This window comes from Lissotriton helveticus, chromosome 8 (genome assembly GCF_964261635.1).
Source record: "Lissotriton helveticus chromosome 8, aLisHel1.1, whole genome shotgun sequence".
Lineage (NCBI taxonomy): Eukaryota > Metazoa > Chordata > Amphibia > Caudata > Salamandridae > Lissotriton > Lissotriton helveticus.
The window spans coordinates 1,057,342,047-1,057,359,217 of NC_136069.1; the positions used below are offsets into that span (position 1 = coordinate 1,057,342,047).

Below are 17,171 nucleotides of genomic sequence, written 5' to 3' on the forward strand. Positions count from 1 at the left end.
CATCTAGTGCAATTTTATCTGAATATTCCGGGGACCAAACCAAACCCCTATATGTCGTGTCCAGGTGCACCCACGCTGCTAGTGGTTCGATCGCCAAAGCGAAAAGAAGCGGGGAAGAGGGCATCCCTGCCGTGTGCCCCTCCGAATATGGAAGGGATCTGAGCGGTACCCGGCCACTCGCACAGAGGCGTCATGTCATGTCTCTGTATAGTAGTTTAACATAGGCACTAAAGCGGGGCCCCAGATTCACAGCCTCTAGTAGTTTAAAAAGATACGTCCAGCCCAGAGGATCGAAAGCCTTATCGATATCGGCTAGGAGGACCGAAGCGGGGTGTCCCAACCGTTGGGCTTCGGCAACCACGTTATGTGCCCGTCTTATGTTATGTCTGGTGGAACGTTGCGGCATAAAGCCTGACTGGTCTGGATGGACGAGGTCCAGAATACAGGAGCAGAGACGATCCGCCAACACCTTTCCCAGCAACTTCAGCTCATAGTTCAATAACGATATGGGGCAATACGAGCCCGGGTCCTCCGCTGGGCGACCCGGTTTGATGAAAACAACGATTTCGGCGTGGCGCCAGTCCGGGGGCAAGATCTCCTGCTCGAGCACCTGATGTAAAGCGCCGAGAAGATGGGGCCCAGCGGTCCCCATATGGGGGTGCAGGAAGTCACCAGGGAACCCGTTGGGGTCGGGTGCACGACCCAGGTGGATATTAGTGAGAACGGCCGGCAATTCGTCCAGAGAGATGGGCTTGTCGAGGGCATCCCGTTGCTCATCCGATAAACGCTTCGGAGGAATATCCACTAGGAAGGCGTCAATGAGCAAATCAGCGAGTTCCTCCTGGGGCGCTGTACAGTGCGGCATAGAAATCGGCGAAGACCTGCACCACTGCCTTCGGGGAGGAGCACAAGGCGCCTGTAGATGACCGAAGCACCGGGACCTGTGTCGGGGAGGAGCACGCCTGGCAGAGCCTGTGGAGCATCTGACTGGATTTATCTCCCCACTGATATATCCGGTATTGGGTCGCCAACCAGGCCTCTTTGGCGGTGTCCGTAAACAGCTGATGCAGCTGCTGCTGAACCTGGAGCAGATTGCGGCGAGCCCACACGTCAGTCCCTTCTATCACCGAGTCCTGGAGGGCACATTGTCACTCCTCCAATTCAAGAATCTGCACCAGACGGCGCCTCTTTTCTCCTGTACGATAGCTAATGTCAACCCCACATATCATGGGATTAATAGATTCCCACAGTGTAATCCGGGATGGAACTGACCCTACATTCGAGGCAAAATAGTCCACCGTAGCCCGGTGGAGTGCCTCTTGATACATTGGATCGCGAAGCAACCAAGGTGACATGCGCCAGCGATAGGAAGGGCGACTAGTCTGCAGGCGGAGTTTGAGCTGGGTAGGCGAATGATCAGATAAGCCGCATCGGAGGATGGAGGTGCTGACGACCCTGTGTGTGAAGCTATGTGGAAGAAACATGTACACCAACCGCAACAGCGTGGAGTGTATTGAGGGAGAGGTGTGGCGCTTAATCTTCCCGACGGCCCCCAGCGCCTAGAGACCCTTACGGGTGATTGTGCGCTTTACAAATGTGGACTTTACTTTTACTGAAGACACATATGTATATCCTGCCTCGTATGGGTGAAAAACCAGCCATGTATCAGTCCAACCTAGAGCATGAGCCAGGATGTTAAGTTTGGATCTGGAGGGAGGGACCGTCGGAGGTTGTGCCCGCCATGTGTCCAGAGGGGCCATGACATCGTTCCAGTCTCCCCCGAGTATAGTCAAACCCGCTGGGAGTTCTCCCCAGAGCTGCGTCGGTCTGTCCACAAACGTCTGACTAAGGGGGGGGGGAGTATATGCTTCCCATAGTTATCTGCTCCCCCGCCAAAGTACCAGACACGACCGTGAACCGGCCGCCGGGGTCTAACCACTGTCGAGTGACCTGGAAGGGGACTCTGCGATGAACAAGTATGGCCGTTCTGCATGTCCCCCTGGAAAAGCCGAAGTGGTATGCCAGGTTGTAGCCAAATCTGGAGAGACACGGAGCCTTATTACCCAATAAGTGAGTTTCTTGTAGGAACAGGACATCGGAGGAGTGGCGCTTAGCTTGGGTCAGTACCGCCCCTCGCTTGACCTTGTTTAGCAGGCCCGCACATTCCAGGACACAATGTTCAGGTTCCCCAGAGGAGTGTCTCTAGCTGTGTGTCCCATGAGCCCTAAGTGGAGCAAAGTGCGGATGACCAGAGGAGCATATGAGATGATGCGGTGCAACAAACATATAATATAACTGCAAAACAAACAGCCCAACACCCCCACCCACCACCCCGCCATACTTCAGGAAACACGGAGTACCTGTCGCTGCAGAATCTCGTCTTGGCCCTCCAACGGGAAGACCATGGCAGACCCTCCAATGGATCCCCCCCACATTAACTTAAAACAAGAAGGCGAGTCGGGTTTACTCCCACCAGAGATAGCGTAAAAGGTCCCCTGGACACAGTGTCCGGAGTCTTGGTGTGTCGCCCCAGCCGACACAGGAGGAACCTAAGGCACCAAATGATCACAAAGCCCCAATGTACCTCACTCCGCAGCCTCTGTATTGTTCTGGGAGCGCCAGTTGGAGCGGGAACGGTGTCGCCAGTGAGAGGCGTCCCCACCCTGTCGGCCACTCCGATGTGAGCTCTGGGAAGAGTCGGAGTCGAAGGGCGTCAGAGTGTGTGGTTTCACATGCTGCCACTCGTCTGTCCAAGCAAAAACCTCCTCCGGGGTGTGGAAGAAGTACAATTTGGAATTATGAAGTACTTTCATGCATGCTGGAAAGAGAGGAGCATAAGAGAGGTTTAAGTCACGCAGTCGCCGCTTTGTGGCTACAAAGGACTGACGCTGTTGCTGGACAATCCGGGTGTAGTCTGGAAAGGCCATGATGGGATGGGACTCGAAGACCATCTTTTCTGTATGCGTCCTGGCGAAGCGTAGTATGGCATCGCAATCCGCGTAGTTGAGGAGGCGGGCTATGACCGGGCGTGGGCGCTCACCTGGCGGTGGCTTTTTAACCAGGGCACGGTGCGCTCTCTCGACCATGAAGCAAGATGAGATGTCCTCAGCGGGTAGCAGCGCCTGAAGCCAGTTGGAAAGGAAACGGCCCATCGAGGGCCCCTCGCAGCCCTCCGGAAAGCCCAACAGGCGGATGTTGTTGCGGGTGGCCCTCCCTTCCGCGTCCTCGTGCCAAGCCGCAAGCTCTTTCAAGACCATGGCCAGCTTATCAACCTTCTTCTGGAGGGCCGACAGAGTATCTTCAACCGTGGAGACCCTCGTCTCGGCCTCCGTGATGCGATCCACTGCCTTCCGGAGGTCTTGACAGAGAAACGCAACCTCAGACCCCACTGCGCCGATTTGAGCCTCCAGGGCAGATTGCGTGATGGTCTCCAGAAGCATCGCTGTGTCCGAGGAGACACCTCCAGCGGCCTCCTTCCCAGCTCGGGTGGCCATGGCGTATTGGTCTATTGTCGGCTGCTTAGGCACCGCCGCGCCGGTGTTATGCTTGCCCATGGCGGTGTGCAGGACGATTCCCGGGCAGCCCGGGGAGGAGTGGACCGCGGGGCCAAGGAGCAGGGGGAGGATGGCAAGACTCAACACCCACCGTGCAGCAAGGCAGAGCGCTCCCAGGTATGGAGTGAGGTTGGTGTAGCCCCGTGGTGCCCCGGGCTCCTGCAAGCCAGGCCCACAGGCGGTGCGGCCCCCAGTGTGGCCCACAGGCGCCCGCAGCAGAAGTCAGGCCCCACAGTGACTGACACCCAAACGATGACAACGTCTCTGCCATCCTCAGGAGCAGATCTCGGGCCCCACCCAGGTATCCTCTACGGGCCCGCAGTTCTCAGACCCCTTCACCCACCTGGAGCAGGCCAAAGTCGAACAGTCGTCGCGGGGGCTTCTTGATCTGGCGGCCCTAGCAGCAGGGGGGTGCCGCGACAACAGGCCGGGACCCACCTCTCCTCGATGTCCGCAGCGGGGCAACCGCCGCAGGGGTCGCCTCAACGTGTAGGCACCAACCTCAGCCCTCCACAGGCAAGCATGGCTCAGATCCCCTGCACCAGTGTCCAGGTGAAGCCAGTGAAATAGGGCTCCGCAGCCGCGGCGTGTTCCTCGTCGGCCTCGGTCGGCCTAGCCACGCAGTCACAGGACGGCCACCTCACCAGGGGCACTCCGCTCAGGCCCAGGCAGACCACAACCGCGTGCACAGAGAGAAGGGGGAAGGGCGCCGCGGCTCCGAGACTGCGGCTGCCGTCACCGGGACCCTGCCCCTACCCGGCGGCAAGCGGGTGCCCCACAGCGAGGAATCGGCCCCTCCGTTGCAGCTCACCCAGGGCGTGCGGCCTCCGTTACCCAGTCGCCGCCGTCCTCGCGGGAGCCCCGATGTCGGCCAGCCGGCGGCGATCAAGCACGGCAGCCGGAGCGGGCCCCCCCGGACCCCTCAAGACACAACGGCAGGCTCCCAGCTCAACTGGCGTCAAAGCAACCAACAGCTTTGCCGGTAGGGAGCAGGATCAGCGGCGGATAGTGTCTCTGGCTGGAGCGAGCAGCGGAGCTCTACAAAGAAGAGTCCGCCATGTTCGGCTCCCAAGCCACGCCCCAAGGATGTCTCTTTTATCAGCGGTAACCTATTGACCTATTTCCATTCTATGCACTTTTTAACTGTACTGAACTATTAACTTTTATCAAAGAACTGTATGCACGCTGAAAAGCATAGATTTGAGCAAAGATTAATGTTGCAAAAAGGATTACATTGGGCAGAAATCTATTCTCATTATTAAAGAGAATACCCAACTATGGTTCTCCTTTTTGAATTCTCAGTATGTGCTTCTCTAGACCAAGCACTATTAAACTATACTGCCTACGAGTATTGATGACATGTGACTCCTACACCTTGTAGTCCTCTGCCTTAAGTAAAATTTTCTATATGATGAGTTACACAGATATATGCATCTGAGAGGGAGTGCTATAGATGCATTTGAGAGAGAGTGGTTATGGAGACTTGGGACTGTTAAAGGGTGGTGGTGAGAGAATCTGTGATGGAGGTGGACATTGGGGGAGCCAACAAGCATTGGCGTACAGGGTGCCACCAGCTCTAAAGCCGGCCCTGACCCCAGGTGTCATGATTTATAAGCTGCATCAACACGAGATTACAGGTTGGGATGGAAGGGCTTGGAAACTATGTCGAACAGGACTCTGGTGACCGAATGCATACACACACTAGATCCCAAACAGAGTTTTGCCTTCATAGAAGGACTTCCTGGTTATGGGTGTACTTTCGAGTGAGATGAGGTGGAATAATATTTAAAGTTAAAACAACAAGGAACAGAAGCTAGGCAGCACATAGTTTGGTTGTTTTCACTCTCCGGTTCATTAAGTTTGGACTTGACCTTTGTGTTCCTCCACTTTTGTTATTTCCCTTCTCAGTTCCTTCACAGTTAGGGTTTTCCGCCATTAACCTCTTTGTTCTGTGGTTGTTATGTCAAGGTATGTTCGGGTCTTTTTGCTTTGCTTCTGAGCTCCGGCACTTCCGGGGGCCCGGGCTCCAAAGGACCTCAGTTGAGATAATGTATACCCCAAATTACGTTTCATTGCTCTGGGGGCACTAGACCAAGGATCTCTCACAGCCCCTAAAAATGAAGGCATGTTAATACATCATGAAAACGAGAAAACATGATTTAATAATTTTTAGTTGACAACAAAATCTGTTTGTAAGTGTTGTTGTGTGCACAGAGAGAACTTAACTGGATAGTAACTAAGCAATGAAATTTCAGGTTTTCCATTGAGCAGTTATCCAATTTCGGTTTATAAACGGTGTCTGTGTCCACTGAAAGGCTCCAGAAACAATGCAATCCTTATCATAGCCTAGGCCCTTTCGCAGGCCTAATTTCGCTAAACTCTTACTTTCCTGTATACGTGGATTTAATGTAAAGAACTCAATGGTGTAATGAGAATATTTCTTTCGAGGCTCAATGAAGCACAGTTCTGGTTTTTCGAATTACTCACAGGTTTATTTGGGTCCACCTCCACCGAAAAAGGCCCGGGATTGGTGTTGACAGCTTCGAACTCCAGGGTCTCGTGTGTAGGATTGAAGAGGTGGATACTCTGGCGGGTCCATCTGCAGAAAACGGAAACATCAACAATCTGGCTACAAATCAGGAAGTCATTATGTGAATTACATCGTGTCACTATTATATTGTCTTCCATATGTTCAGAATACAAGGTTCTAACAGTTTACATCGTGTAAAGAAAGACCACATATCCCTTACACTTCGAGTCACATTCTGACAGTTCTCTGGCTTTGATTAATGTTTATGTCCTCTTTTTATCTCTATCTTGCGCACACTTTAACCCCGTCATTATTTTGTGAGTGTAGAGTGAGCCCCACGTCGAAGGATGCTACTAGCTGCTGGCAGGCTCATTTCAGATAGCAGAGGACGAGATGCATTTGCAGCTCACAAAAGCGTTCCCTGCCACCTGGAAAGGCCTTTCAACAGAAATTAAAGATAACCGTGGAACAACTAGCGATATTTCCGCGGTAATGGAAAGCGAGAGCATACAGCTGACTGACACTTGCAATAGAATGTAATCTAGTGCCGCTAAAGCAGAAAGGTTTTCTGTACACCTCCTCACCTTGAGCGCCCAAACAAGGTTGGTGTACAGTACAAGCTGCACGTGTTACCTTGCTCTTCAATTACTGCGGGGCGATGCAACCATTTCTGAAGAACATTTTTCTCGAACTAAAAGAGACCAGGGGGCGAACATGCATCCTGTGAAGCGTGACTGAAGAGGACATATTTTTCTCGAACTAAAAGAGACCAAGGGGCGAACATGCATCCTGTGAAGCGTGACCACCGTACCCTGTTAGAAGAATACATTTATCACGGCTAATGAGGATGCGTGCTTATAAATCAACTTGCAGGGACGAACTGGAAGTAATGAGCTGGCTCACTAAAAGTAGTTTGCTTCCTTTTTTTTAGGTCTCGCCTAGCGAACGCAGAGCATACGTTGCTTTGCCTTGGCGAGCCTATTGGTGTCGGTTTTGCTTGCGAAGGGAGACAAACCATGTGCGCGCACGGACAGGCGATGTGCACACACATGGCGTCTCCTCTCTGCCTCACATGCTCACACGCTCCCACCGCGCGCTTGTTTGTAATTTTGCTGCCATTTTCGCTTCATCCGGGTTGGTTACACGCCCCCTCCTGGCCCGCTCACGCTCCCTCCTGGCACGCTCGGCCCCTCCTCCAACCCACCCCTTCTGTGTGGGTTTGCCTCTCGAGCGCCTCTCTCTTTTTTCGTGAAACCCTCTGACCCTCCCCTATCCTGCTCTACGCCGCCCTTGCTTCTATTTCTCTCCTCTCAAGCTGTTTTGCAGCGCCACGCTGTCTCCCTTCCATAGGCATTCTCCATTCCCTTTCTGTCCGCCTCTAACACTCTTTTTCTATCCCCTTGCCGCTGAAGCTCCCATCTGCTCACTCGCGCTGTCTCTCTTGCTTTAATTTTATATCCTAATATCTAAGGCTCCCTTTTCTCTCACCTTCTATATTTCCCATTTTTTACCTTCTATTCCACTCTCCCTGGCCTGTCCTCCTTCGGTCTCATTCTCATGACTCCTTCTCACCTCTGTGTAAGTCTCTCATTTCCTTCCTTTACTCCCTTTCGACCCCAGAGGGCTTCTCTCATTTATATTGCATCTTATACCGCGCTTGTTTGTAATTTTGCTGCCATTTTCGCTTACTCTGGGTTGGTTTCACGCCCCTCCTGGCCCGCTCATGCCCCCTCCTGGCCCGCTCGGCCCCTCCTCTCAGCCCTCCCCTTCTGCGTGTGTTTGCCTCTCGAGCGTCTTCCTCCCTTTTCGTGATCCCTCTGACGCTCCCCTATCCTGCTCTACGCCACCCTTGATTCTATCAATCAATCAATCAATCAGTACATTTATAGAGCGCGCTACTCCCCGTGAGGATCTCAAGGCGCTGGGGGGGCAGGGGGGTCGCTATTGAGGCGGTTGTTGAGGTATTCGGGGCCATTGTCGTGGAGTGCTTTGTGTACGTGGGTGAGGAGCCTGAACGTGATCCTCTTGTTGACGGGGAGCCAGTGCAGGTTTCTCAGGTGAGCGGATATGTGGCTGTGGCGGGGGATGTCGAGGAAGAGTCGCGCGGAGGCGTTCTGTATGCGCTGGAGTCGTTTCTGAAGTTTGGCTGTGGTTCCTGCGTATAGGGCGTTTCCGTAGTCCAGTCGGCTGGTGACGAGGGCCTGGGTGACCGTTTTTCTGGTTTCGGTGGGGATCCACCGAAAGATCTTACGGAGCATGCGCAGGGTGTTGAAGCAAGATGACGAGATGGCGTTGACTTGCTTGGGCATTGTGAGGGAGGAGTCCAGGATGAATCCCAGGTTGCGTGCGTGGTCCGTGTGTTTTGGTGCGGAGCCCAGCGCAGTGGGCCACCAGGAGTCGTCCCAGGCGGAAGGGGATTGTCCGAGGATGAGGGCCTCCGTCTTGTCTGAGTTCATCTTCAGACGACTGAGTTTCATCCATTCTGCGACGTCATTCCTTCTTGGAGGTTGGTTTTGGCGGTGGCTGGGTCTTTGGTGAGGGAGAGTATCAGTTGGGCGTTGTCGGCGTAGGAGATGATGTTGATGTTGTGTTTGCGTGCGATGGCGGCGAGGGGGCTCATGTAGATATTGGAGAGGGTCAGGCTGAGCGAGGAGCCTTGGGGTACGCCGCAGATGATCTCGGTGGCCGCTGAGTGGAAAGGAGGTAGGCGGACTCTCTGGGTTCCGTCGGAGAGGAACGAGGTGATCCAGTCCTGGGCCTTTCCTTGGATCCCTGTGTTGAAGAGGCGGGATATCAGGGTGCGGTGGCATACGGTGTTGAAGGCGGCCAAGAGGTCTAGGAGGATGAGAGCGGTTGTTTCTCCGTTGTCCATCAGGGTTCTGATGTCGTCGGTGATTGCGATGAGGGTGGTCTCGGTGCTGTGGTTGGCTCGAAATCCGGACTGGGACGGGTTGAGCGAGTTGTTTGCCTCGAGGAAAGCAGTCAGCTGTTTATTGACGGTCTTCTGTTCATGCTGTTTTGCATCACCATGCTGTCTTCGTTCGTGAATACAGCACAAAGATGTTATGTTTCCAAAATGAGTTTAGTGCTAATATCTGCATATCAGGTTGCTGCAGAGCATGGCATTATTACTGTCTATTTTTTTTAGATGTTACCCAATTATATTTATCTAATCTTAGTTGAGTATATTCAAACGCTTCTAAGTATATCCTGTTATACATTTCTTTCTATAGGAGAGATATGCTATATTTCTCTAGGTCAAGATACATGATGGGCATTTGCTCATCTAGGCATTTTTTTGCGAATTGTGGAAATTCAGATTATTATCATTTTCTGCCAGCATTTGTAAAAAGAAGTACTTTTTCCCAACATACCTAGGGTAATGTTAAAATTAATGTGACATTCTCTGTATTAAAATTGGGGGGTATTTGGAATTTGATAATGCCATATTAGCGGTATGAGTTTGATTGGTTATGAAATGCGTATAGGTTCTCTCTACCGTAAGGATATTGAGGCACACTGTGTGCTACTTATTAAGCTGAATTTATGTTAATGAGTATATAATTCAAAATATGATTATGTTTATCAATATGAGCGCGTTTTCCTATGATAATGAATTTTGCTAAACGGCACTTGATATTTGCATTTTAATACTATTGTATTGATTGAAACTCTTTTGATTGTTAAGCGTGCTCGACAAAGAAGTACTGTTGAAATTTATATACAGAATAGTACGTTGATTGTCTTTGAATACTCATTGCAAAATGGCCAATTTCTTATATGAGAAATGCTGTTCTTTTGCATTGGTGCTTGTTTGTTAGTCCACTTTTTATTTTTATGCCTGTCACGCATTCACGCTGCACGTAACTAAGAAAGTATATATGTTTTCAAAAATTGAGATAATCCACCCATGATCAAGGCGTTTTGGATTGTGCCTCATTTCTGCGTCATGGAGTGTGCGCTTGCAAGCTGTTGCGCAGTGAGTTTGAATGGAAGACAGGGTTTCCTCGTACCCAGGAGCACACCACAGCTGACGTGTCCCAGCTTGCTGCGAGGCAAGTAGAGAAGCTTTATATATATTTTTTTTTGGTAGGAGGCAACCTCACTCCAGAGATATATTGACTGCGACCAAATTCCGAGGGGTTTGCGCATCTATACAACACCCTCCTACGAACATCCTGACCCTCTGTTATTACAAGAATGGGCAGAATACACAGCAGAAACAGCCAAAGGAATGGTCAAAATCCTCATTAAGTATGCCTGGAGTGATAGACAGAAACTATTGGAGGAGATCAAGGAAATAGAGGCTCTGATAGCTTTGGATAAGGACAGGAAGCTCAAAGAAGGCTTACAACAACATATGAAAAAGAGACTTGTGGATTATGAGGGCGTAATTAGACACAGGAAGCAAACCAAGTTCCTACGTGATGAAGAGGACTATGAATCAGGCCGGATTCTAACGTTCGCTAAGAAATATGACATGCCAAGAAAGCAACTTATGCTTCAGAAACCAACTGATGCACCATCACGCGAGACATCTGAATCATAAGTAGAGCTATCAGAGGGAGAACAAACTGGAAGAAAAAAGGATAAGCCTACCTTAAATAAAAGCGCCGGGACACTCTTTTTGAGTAGCCGTGCGCTCTATAAAAACCATCATAACATAACATAACATAACATAACATAAGAATATACAGTTTGCAAAAACGGCAACAACAACTTTTTTCACGAATACCAGCTCCTGGGAGAAGCAAAACAGCTCTTTTTTAACACGGCAAACAACCAGACTAGGCACCAGTCGCTCCGCACTCTGACCAGGTGCTGCGAGCGTGAGGGGTAGGTGTCACTGGCATGCTGGCGCATGGACTAAGGCATCACCACCAGACAGCGCTGGCCTCACGGGAGCAGACTGCGAGGCCCCTTTTAATCCCCCTTAGGGTCGCCTAATTAGAGCAGGACCTCTGGCCCTCTACTCAACTGACCCAGTGAGGTTGTATTTGTACCTTATTTTGTTCTTTTTGTGTGTTTTTTAAGCACTTTTTTCACGTGTAGTACTGTTTTGGTCCTGACGAATCGCCGGATGGCGAGAAACATGTTGACCACACCAGGGGGTAGAGCTAGGTTCTGAAACTCCCCACAGTCCCTCGCTCCCCTCTCACCCCCTTTTAATCAGGGAAGCAGCCACACCAATAAATTCTATTGTGGACTGGTTACCCTTTTTATCACTCACTATCTCTACACCGACTACACTACCATCTCCCTGACTCGCACACACCGTCGGCAAGGAATAAAAGAACTCCGCCAAAAGGGTGCCGGCTGGCACCCCGTCAAACATTGCAGCGCCGGTCTGACGAGGAGCAGTGAGCCAATGATGACACTGGACACCCTACGGTCAGGGTGTGTTCCACACCGAAACGCCTTGGGTGTGTGAGGCTCTCTAATTCCGATAGAGGAACCTCTAGGTTCCTTGACGGTCTACTCTGTATTCATCTCTCCTCTGTAGATAAACCTCTTTCTCCTGGGGAACTTTGTATCCTTTTGCGCGCTCTAGTCCTGGACACGTACACTGGACCCCCTGTTAATATTGTCCGCTCACGAGTTCCTCTTGTTGTTAAGAAGCAAAACAGACCCATCCGCAAGGACACATCCCCCAGAAAGAAGAAACGAAAAACCCAACGGGGAAGGACGGGGAAAGGATGGGTCACCAGTGGGATGACGAACAAGGAGCAAACGAGGCGGGAAATGGAATTAGAACCCAAAGAGAGAATGGAACAAAAAAAGAAAAAAACAGTAATCAACCTCTCAAGCAGACTCATTACATCGGAAGAAATTAAGGTTCTAGAATTGGGCCTCACATTTTGTCCTACCACGCAATTCGATTACACACAGGCCCGAATAGATTTGTACAGATTCACCTGGAAGTTGAAGCTGCTCAAGATACTCACAATACATCCAAAGAAAGCACATGAGGAAGCAAATCTTACGAGTATGGAAGGAGCAGGTGATCCTATTGGAACTAAAAATAAATGCCCTAAGAGCAATGAGAGTACTTGAATTGGAATTAAGCTGCAGCCAAAATGACCCAACAGTGACAATTGACCTCCTAGAAGAAATGGGGATTACTCAAAAGGGCGACAAGCACCTTAAAAAAAGTTCCAGTTTTATCCCACAAACGGCACACAATGCCATCGATATGTTTCAAGACTTGGTCACAGAAGAGCTGAGGAAATTGCAGGCGAGAGGTCCAAACCTGTCAAAGGAAAATCTAACAACACAACAAAAGAAAATTCTGAAGGATCTAGGTGATGATGATAACCTTGTAATAAAAGCCTCTGACAAAGGAGGTAACGTTGTTATCATGGACAAACTGACTTATTTGAAAGAAGCACAAAGAAAATTATCTGACACCCAGTGCTATACAGTGACAACAAGAGATAACTATGAAAGGAGTATTCAAGAATTCCACAAACTGGCTAAGAAATGGAGAGATAAAGGGATATTGAGAGAAGAGGACTTTAGCTGTATCTATTGTGAGCCCCCAGAATTACCTACCTTTTATCATCTCCTGAAAGTCCACAAGAGTGCCACAAATCCGCCTGGCAGGCCAATTGTTTCATCAAAGAACAGCCTATTGGACAACACTTCCATTTATATTGATTGTTTTTTGAAGCCATTAGTTGTTGACCTATATTCTTATGTCAAGGACACTAAAGATTTTTTGAGAATAATTGCTGACATCGAGTGGGAACCAGACATGCTCTTACTGACCCTGGACATAACGAGCCTCTACACGAGTATAGAACATAGCAAAGGTGTAAAGGCTGTGGAGTTTTTTCTGAAAAAGAGAGAACTAAAATATTTTGAACACAACGTTATGCTAATAGAGCTGATCACATACTGCTTGGAGAATAAAATGTTTCTGTTTGCAGGTAAACTGTTCCAACAGCGTCAGGGTACCACAATGGGCACGTGCTTCGCCCCCAGCCATGCAAACTTGTTTGTCGGCTGGTGGGAGAAGCACGTGGCATGGGCGGGGGAGAACGAAATCTGGCTATACAAAGTGATCCTGTGGTCAAGATACATTGACGACCTCTTCATTGTATGGAGAGGGTCAATGGAGGAGGCCAGAAAGTATGTATCAAAACTAAACAACAATGAGCTCAACCTAAAATTCACTGAATGTTTAAGTAAAAACAGTGTACCTTACTTAGATCTAATGGTGTTCATTAAAAACAATTGGATTGAGACTACGTTGTATAGGAAGCCTACAGATTGAAATAGCGTGCTGCACGCGAACAGTTTCCACCCCCAGAGTATAATCAATGGAATTCCCTATGGGGAACTGGTTAGATTAAGACGGAACTGTTCACTTGATGAAGACTTCAAAATTGAGAATGAGAAAGCATTTGATTGCTTTACAAAGAGAGGATATAAGAGAGGAGTTCTCAAAAAAGCCAGTAATAAAATGCAACAGGTAGTGAGAGATAATCTGATATCCACTACAGATGACACCAAGAAAACTGTAGCCACAGGTCAGATAAGGATTATAACTGAATATTCAACAGGGCCCACAGAGGTGTTTCAGATATTCCGAAGGAATTGGAAAGTGTTGAGAGCAGATCAGACCATAGGTTCATTAATCTCTGAATACCCCCTGATTACTTATAGAAGGGGTCCAGCATTAAAAGACCAGCTAGTTAGAAGTCACTTTTCTAAAACAGGAAGGAAAAAAGATATGATAACTAGCTTCTATCCCTGTATGGCCTGTAAGGCTTGCAGAAATAGTGTCAAAGTAAAAGTATTCTCAGTACCAGGGAGGAAGAAAATGCACAAAATCAACAAACTAATGAACTGTAATTCAGAGCACAGAGTTTATTGTCTTGTGTGCCCCTGCAATAAGAAATATGTGGGAAGCACGATCAATCCTAAAAAAAAAGAATCCTGGAGCACATGCGTGCACTAAAAAACCATGACACAGCATATCCTGTGGCGAGGCATTTCGAAGAACAGCATAAATTGAATGCCAATTTGCTCAAATTCTTCTGTTTAGATCTGATCATCAAAAAAGAAAGAGGTGGGGATAGAGTTAGAGCATTACGCAAACTCAAATCCTGCTACATCATCGAACTGCAAATAAAAGCCCAACTGGGCTTAAATAATGAAGAGGGGCTCTGGATCCATATTGAGTAGATTAAAAAGAAACACAATTATTGAACAGGACTGATTTGAGAATAGTTACAAGAGAAGAGAGTAGGCCCACGAACTCCAGTGTGATTAAGCCCATTCAGGGCACAATTATGTAGAGCGACCAGGAGAGGTTCTTTGGAGGATGCAGACATCAGTAGAGGATGCAAACGACTTATACATAATAATCATGTGGCAACAAACATGTATTATTCAAATCTAATGAAGTATTCAGGCTTGAATGAATTGATTAGTTGTATATATGTATATATGTTTCCAAACAAAGACGCTCAAAGCATGAAGACCCCACAAACGACGTGTAAGTATACCACTTTATTCTTTGGCAGGCAGCAGCTAAATCCCAAATGTCATCCCAGTGTGTTCTTTGGCGTTAACGCCATACGCGTTTCAGGAGTCATACCCTTGTTCACTGGCTTCAGCAACGGCGGAGAACAACCTTTCACGTTGTGCACTTACGTTTTTGTATAACAAAGGACACATGAAGTATTGGTGGATCTCAAAGCCAAACTGGTGGAGGGGAAAATGTACTTGCCACAAGTATCCAGTAGTTTAACCTCTCTATCCAGAGGGGTAGGCAGAAAAGTACCAATATTTTGTGCAGCCAACGCAGTCTGAACCATGAGGCCTTGAGGAGTAGGATGTTTCATAAGAGAGGCTGGGTCATCAAGGGCTGGATGATGTCTATGAAAAATAGAACGCTCAATAGGAGGGCACGTATGGGATTTGGCCCAGACCCCTACCAAGATGTCAAATAGAGCTTAGCAATAAGAAAGCACTGACTCCTCTTCGGACTGGCTCTGGTGCAAAATGTCCAACAAAGGATCACTAGACACAGCCACTGATGGAAGTGCCATGTTTAAAATCTCAGCAATAGGCTTCAACATGTCTGCGAACAAGGAGCTTACCTCTGAAGCTAATCCAGGAGGAGATAGAAGGACCAAGGCTGGAGATGATTCTAAACCACTCACATTTGCCAGCTCACAAATTCAACTGGTGTCCAAAGAGGTTGGATCTTATCGGAGAACAAACACATCCTCCAATTCACCTCCATATTCACTTGGTGGAGAAGGAATAGTGGGAGCTGGGTCCACAACTAGCCGAGAATCGATGCTTGAGCCAGCCAGCTTCATAAGCGTTATGTCTGACGCTGCACAGCATCGAGGGTTGACGTCACCTGCGCCTTCCGACACCGCACAGCGTTGTACAGCGCCCTAATCGGGGTTGGAGTGGGAAAGTGGTGAGGCGTCTTGCAGTGCCATTATCAACATTGGATACATAGCTGTCAGCACTAAATGTGGAAGCCTCAGGCGCTGTGCACCATTGGCAACAATGTCAAATGTTCAGAGCCAAGCACCAAAGGAGAAACCCAGAATGGCTGTCCACCACTGTTAATATGGAAATGGTAACCGATGGCCTGACTGACACTGAGGGTGAACCTGTGGAAGCTGTAACAGTCCCGGCCTCCTGCACCTCCTTCTGGCACGAAGGCGCTCCAGGGGAAGGTGTAGACCTGGATATCTTTTTAAGAGAATAATAATATTGCTTGATCTGAGTTAAGTTCGCCCTGGCTCCAGGATATGTTGGAATGCACGGGGCAGACTCCATTCCTGACTCTGCAGATGAAGTAAGGGTCCGACGTGGCTTGGAGCGATTGCTTCTTGACTTACCGCGAGGGGAGGACGGCAAACGCTGTTCATGGGAAGGGCTCCTACAGTGACCCCGTTGATGGTCCGAGGGAACCGAGGCCTATGGGATACCGTAGAGGGCTGTGACACTCGCCCTGCCAACAGCTTCATCCGTCGCACCTTAAGTGCCTTAGGCCAAAGCAGTTGACAAGAGTCACAAGATGCCGAATCATGGTGCTCATCTAGGCATCACATACAGATGGGGTGAGGGTCCGTGTCTGACAACCGCCGACGACAGAGCCCGCAAGCCTTAAAACCAGAGGGCATGAAAAAGGCACACTGTTTCCCTTGAACCGTTCAAAGTCAGCCAAAAATGACCAGATTTGCAGCCACTCTGGATCCGTGGGGAAGCGCAGAAAAGAAACTGATGTCAGCGTGTTGGAGGGAGCCTTATATGGACTCTGGTGACGTCATTGATGTGGACGACATCAATACAGAGTTGTGCGACGCCAACTACTGATGCACAGAGGTACTACTGCCGAAAAATTCCCAGATCCAGTCTAGTTAAGGAATCTGCGGCTATATGTCTTGTCTTGTGTTACTCTCCCCACTGCCAATCTCAGCCAGGCCTATGGTTTCCAACTTGCTTTATGTGTAGCTTTCACAAGTGAAGTGAAACTGACTGAGATGGAGCTGTCTTAGTTAATAGCTTTCAATAGGTGTGCATAAATAGATACTTTCCTTGGTCCACGAATTCATTAGGCAAGCAGCCTTTCAAATTGTTTCTTTTAGTTGAGAAAATCTTGGACTTGCTTATGGCCTGCTTGACATATTTATTCTGTCAGAATGAGGTAGATGTTCTGCTCGCTGTATGACAAGCGCATTACAGTCATTGCACTGCACATAATGGTGGACGGGTTGGATTTGAGCAGAAACATTTGCTGTGTCCATGTTGCATTTCGTACCGTTTCCTGTCACAAGTGGGAGGGCCACCCACACAACTGAGGCACCAATTTTATCAGGAGACATAGAGAAACACTGGGTGACAGGAATTTTGAGCCCCCCCCCATATTGTCCAGAACTTTTCCTTACAGAAATATAAGAAAAATGTGTGTTATTAGGCAAACCTTGAGGTTTGCCTGGCATTGTGGGTAGGAAAACATCATATGAGTCAAGCAAAGCACACTATCCTGGACACAGACAGGTGTCTACTTTTTATAAATGCCTGGGTTTAGAAGATTTCCATTGGTGGCCGCC

The 17,171-nt window shown here is 49.0% G+C and overlaps 1 protein-coding gene across 1 annotated transcript in view; it reads right to left on the reverse strand.

Moving 5' to 3' along the window:
* The window catches only part of CFAP47 (cilia and flagella associated protein 47), a 2,858,849-nt gene that overhangs the window by 1,072,524 nt on the left and 1,769,154 nt on the right, over positions 1-17,171 (reverse strand). Inside the window, exon 54 of the mRNA XM_078657910.1 lies at positions 6,042-6,153. Coding sequence (XP_078514036.1) covers positions 6,042-6,153 — 112 coding nt within the window. The remainder of the gene's footprint in view (positions 1-6,041; positions 6,154-17,171) is intronic.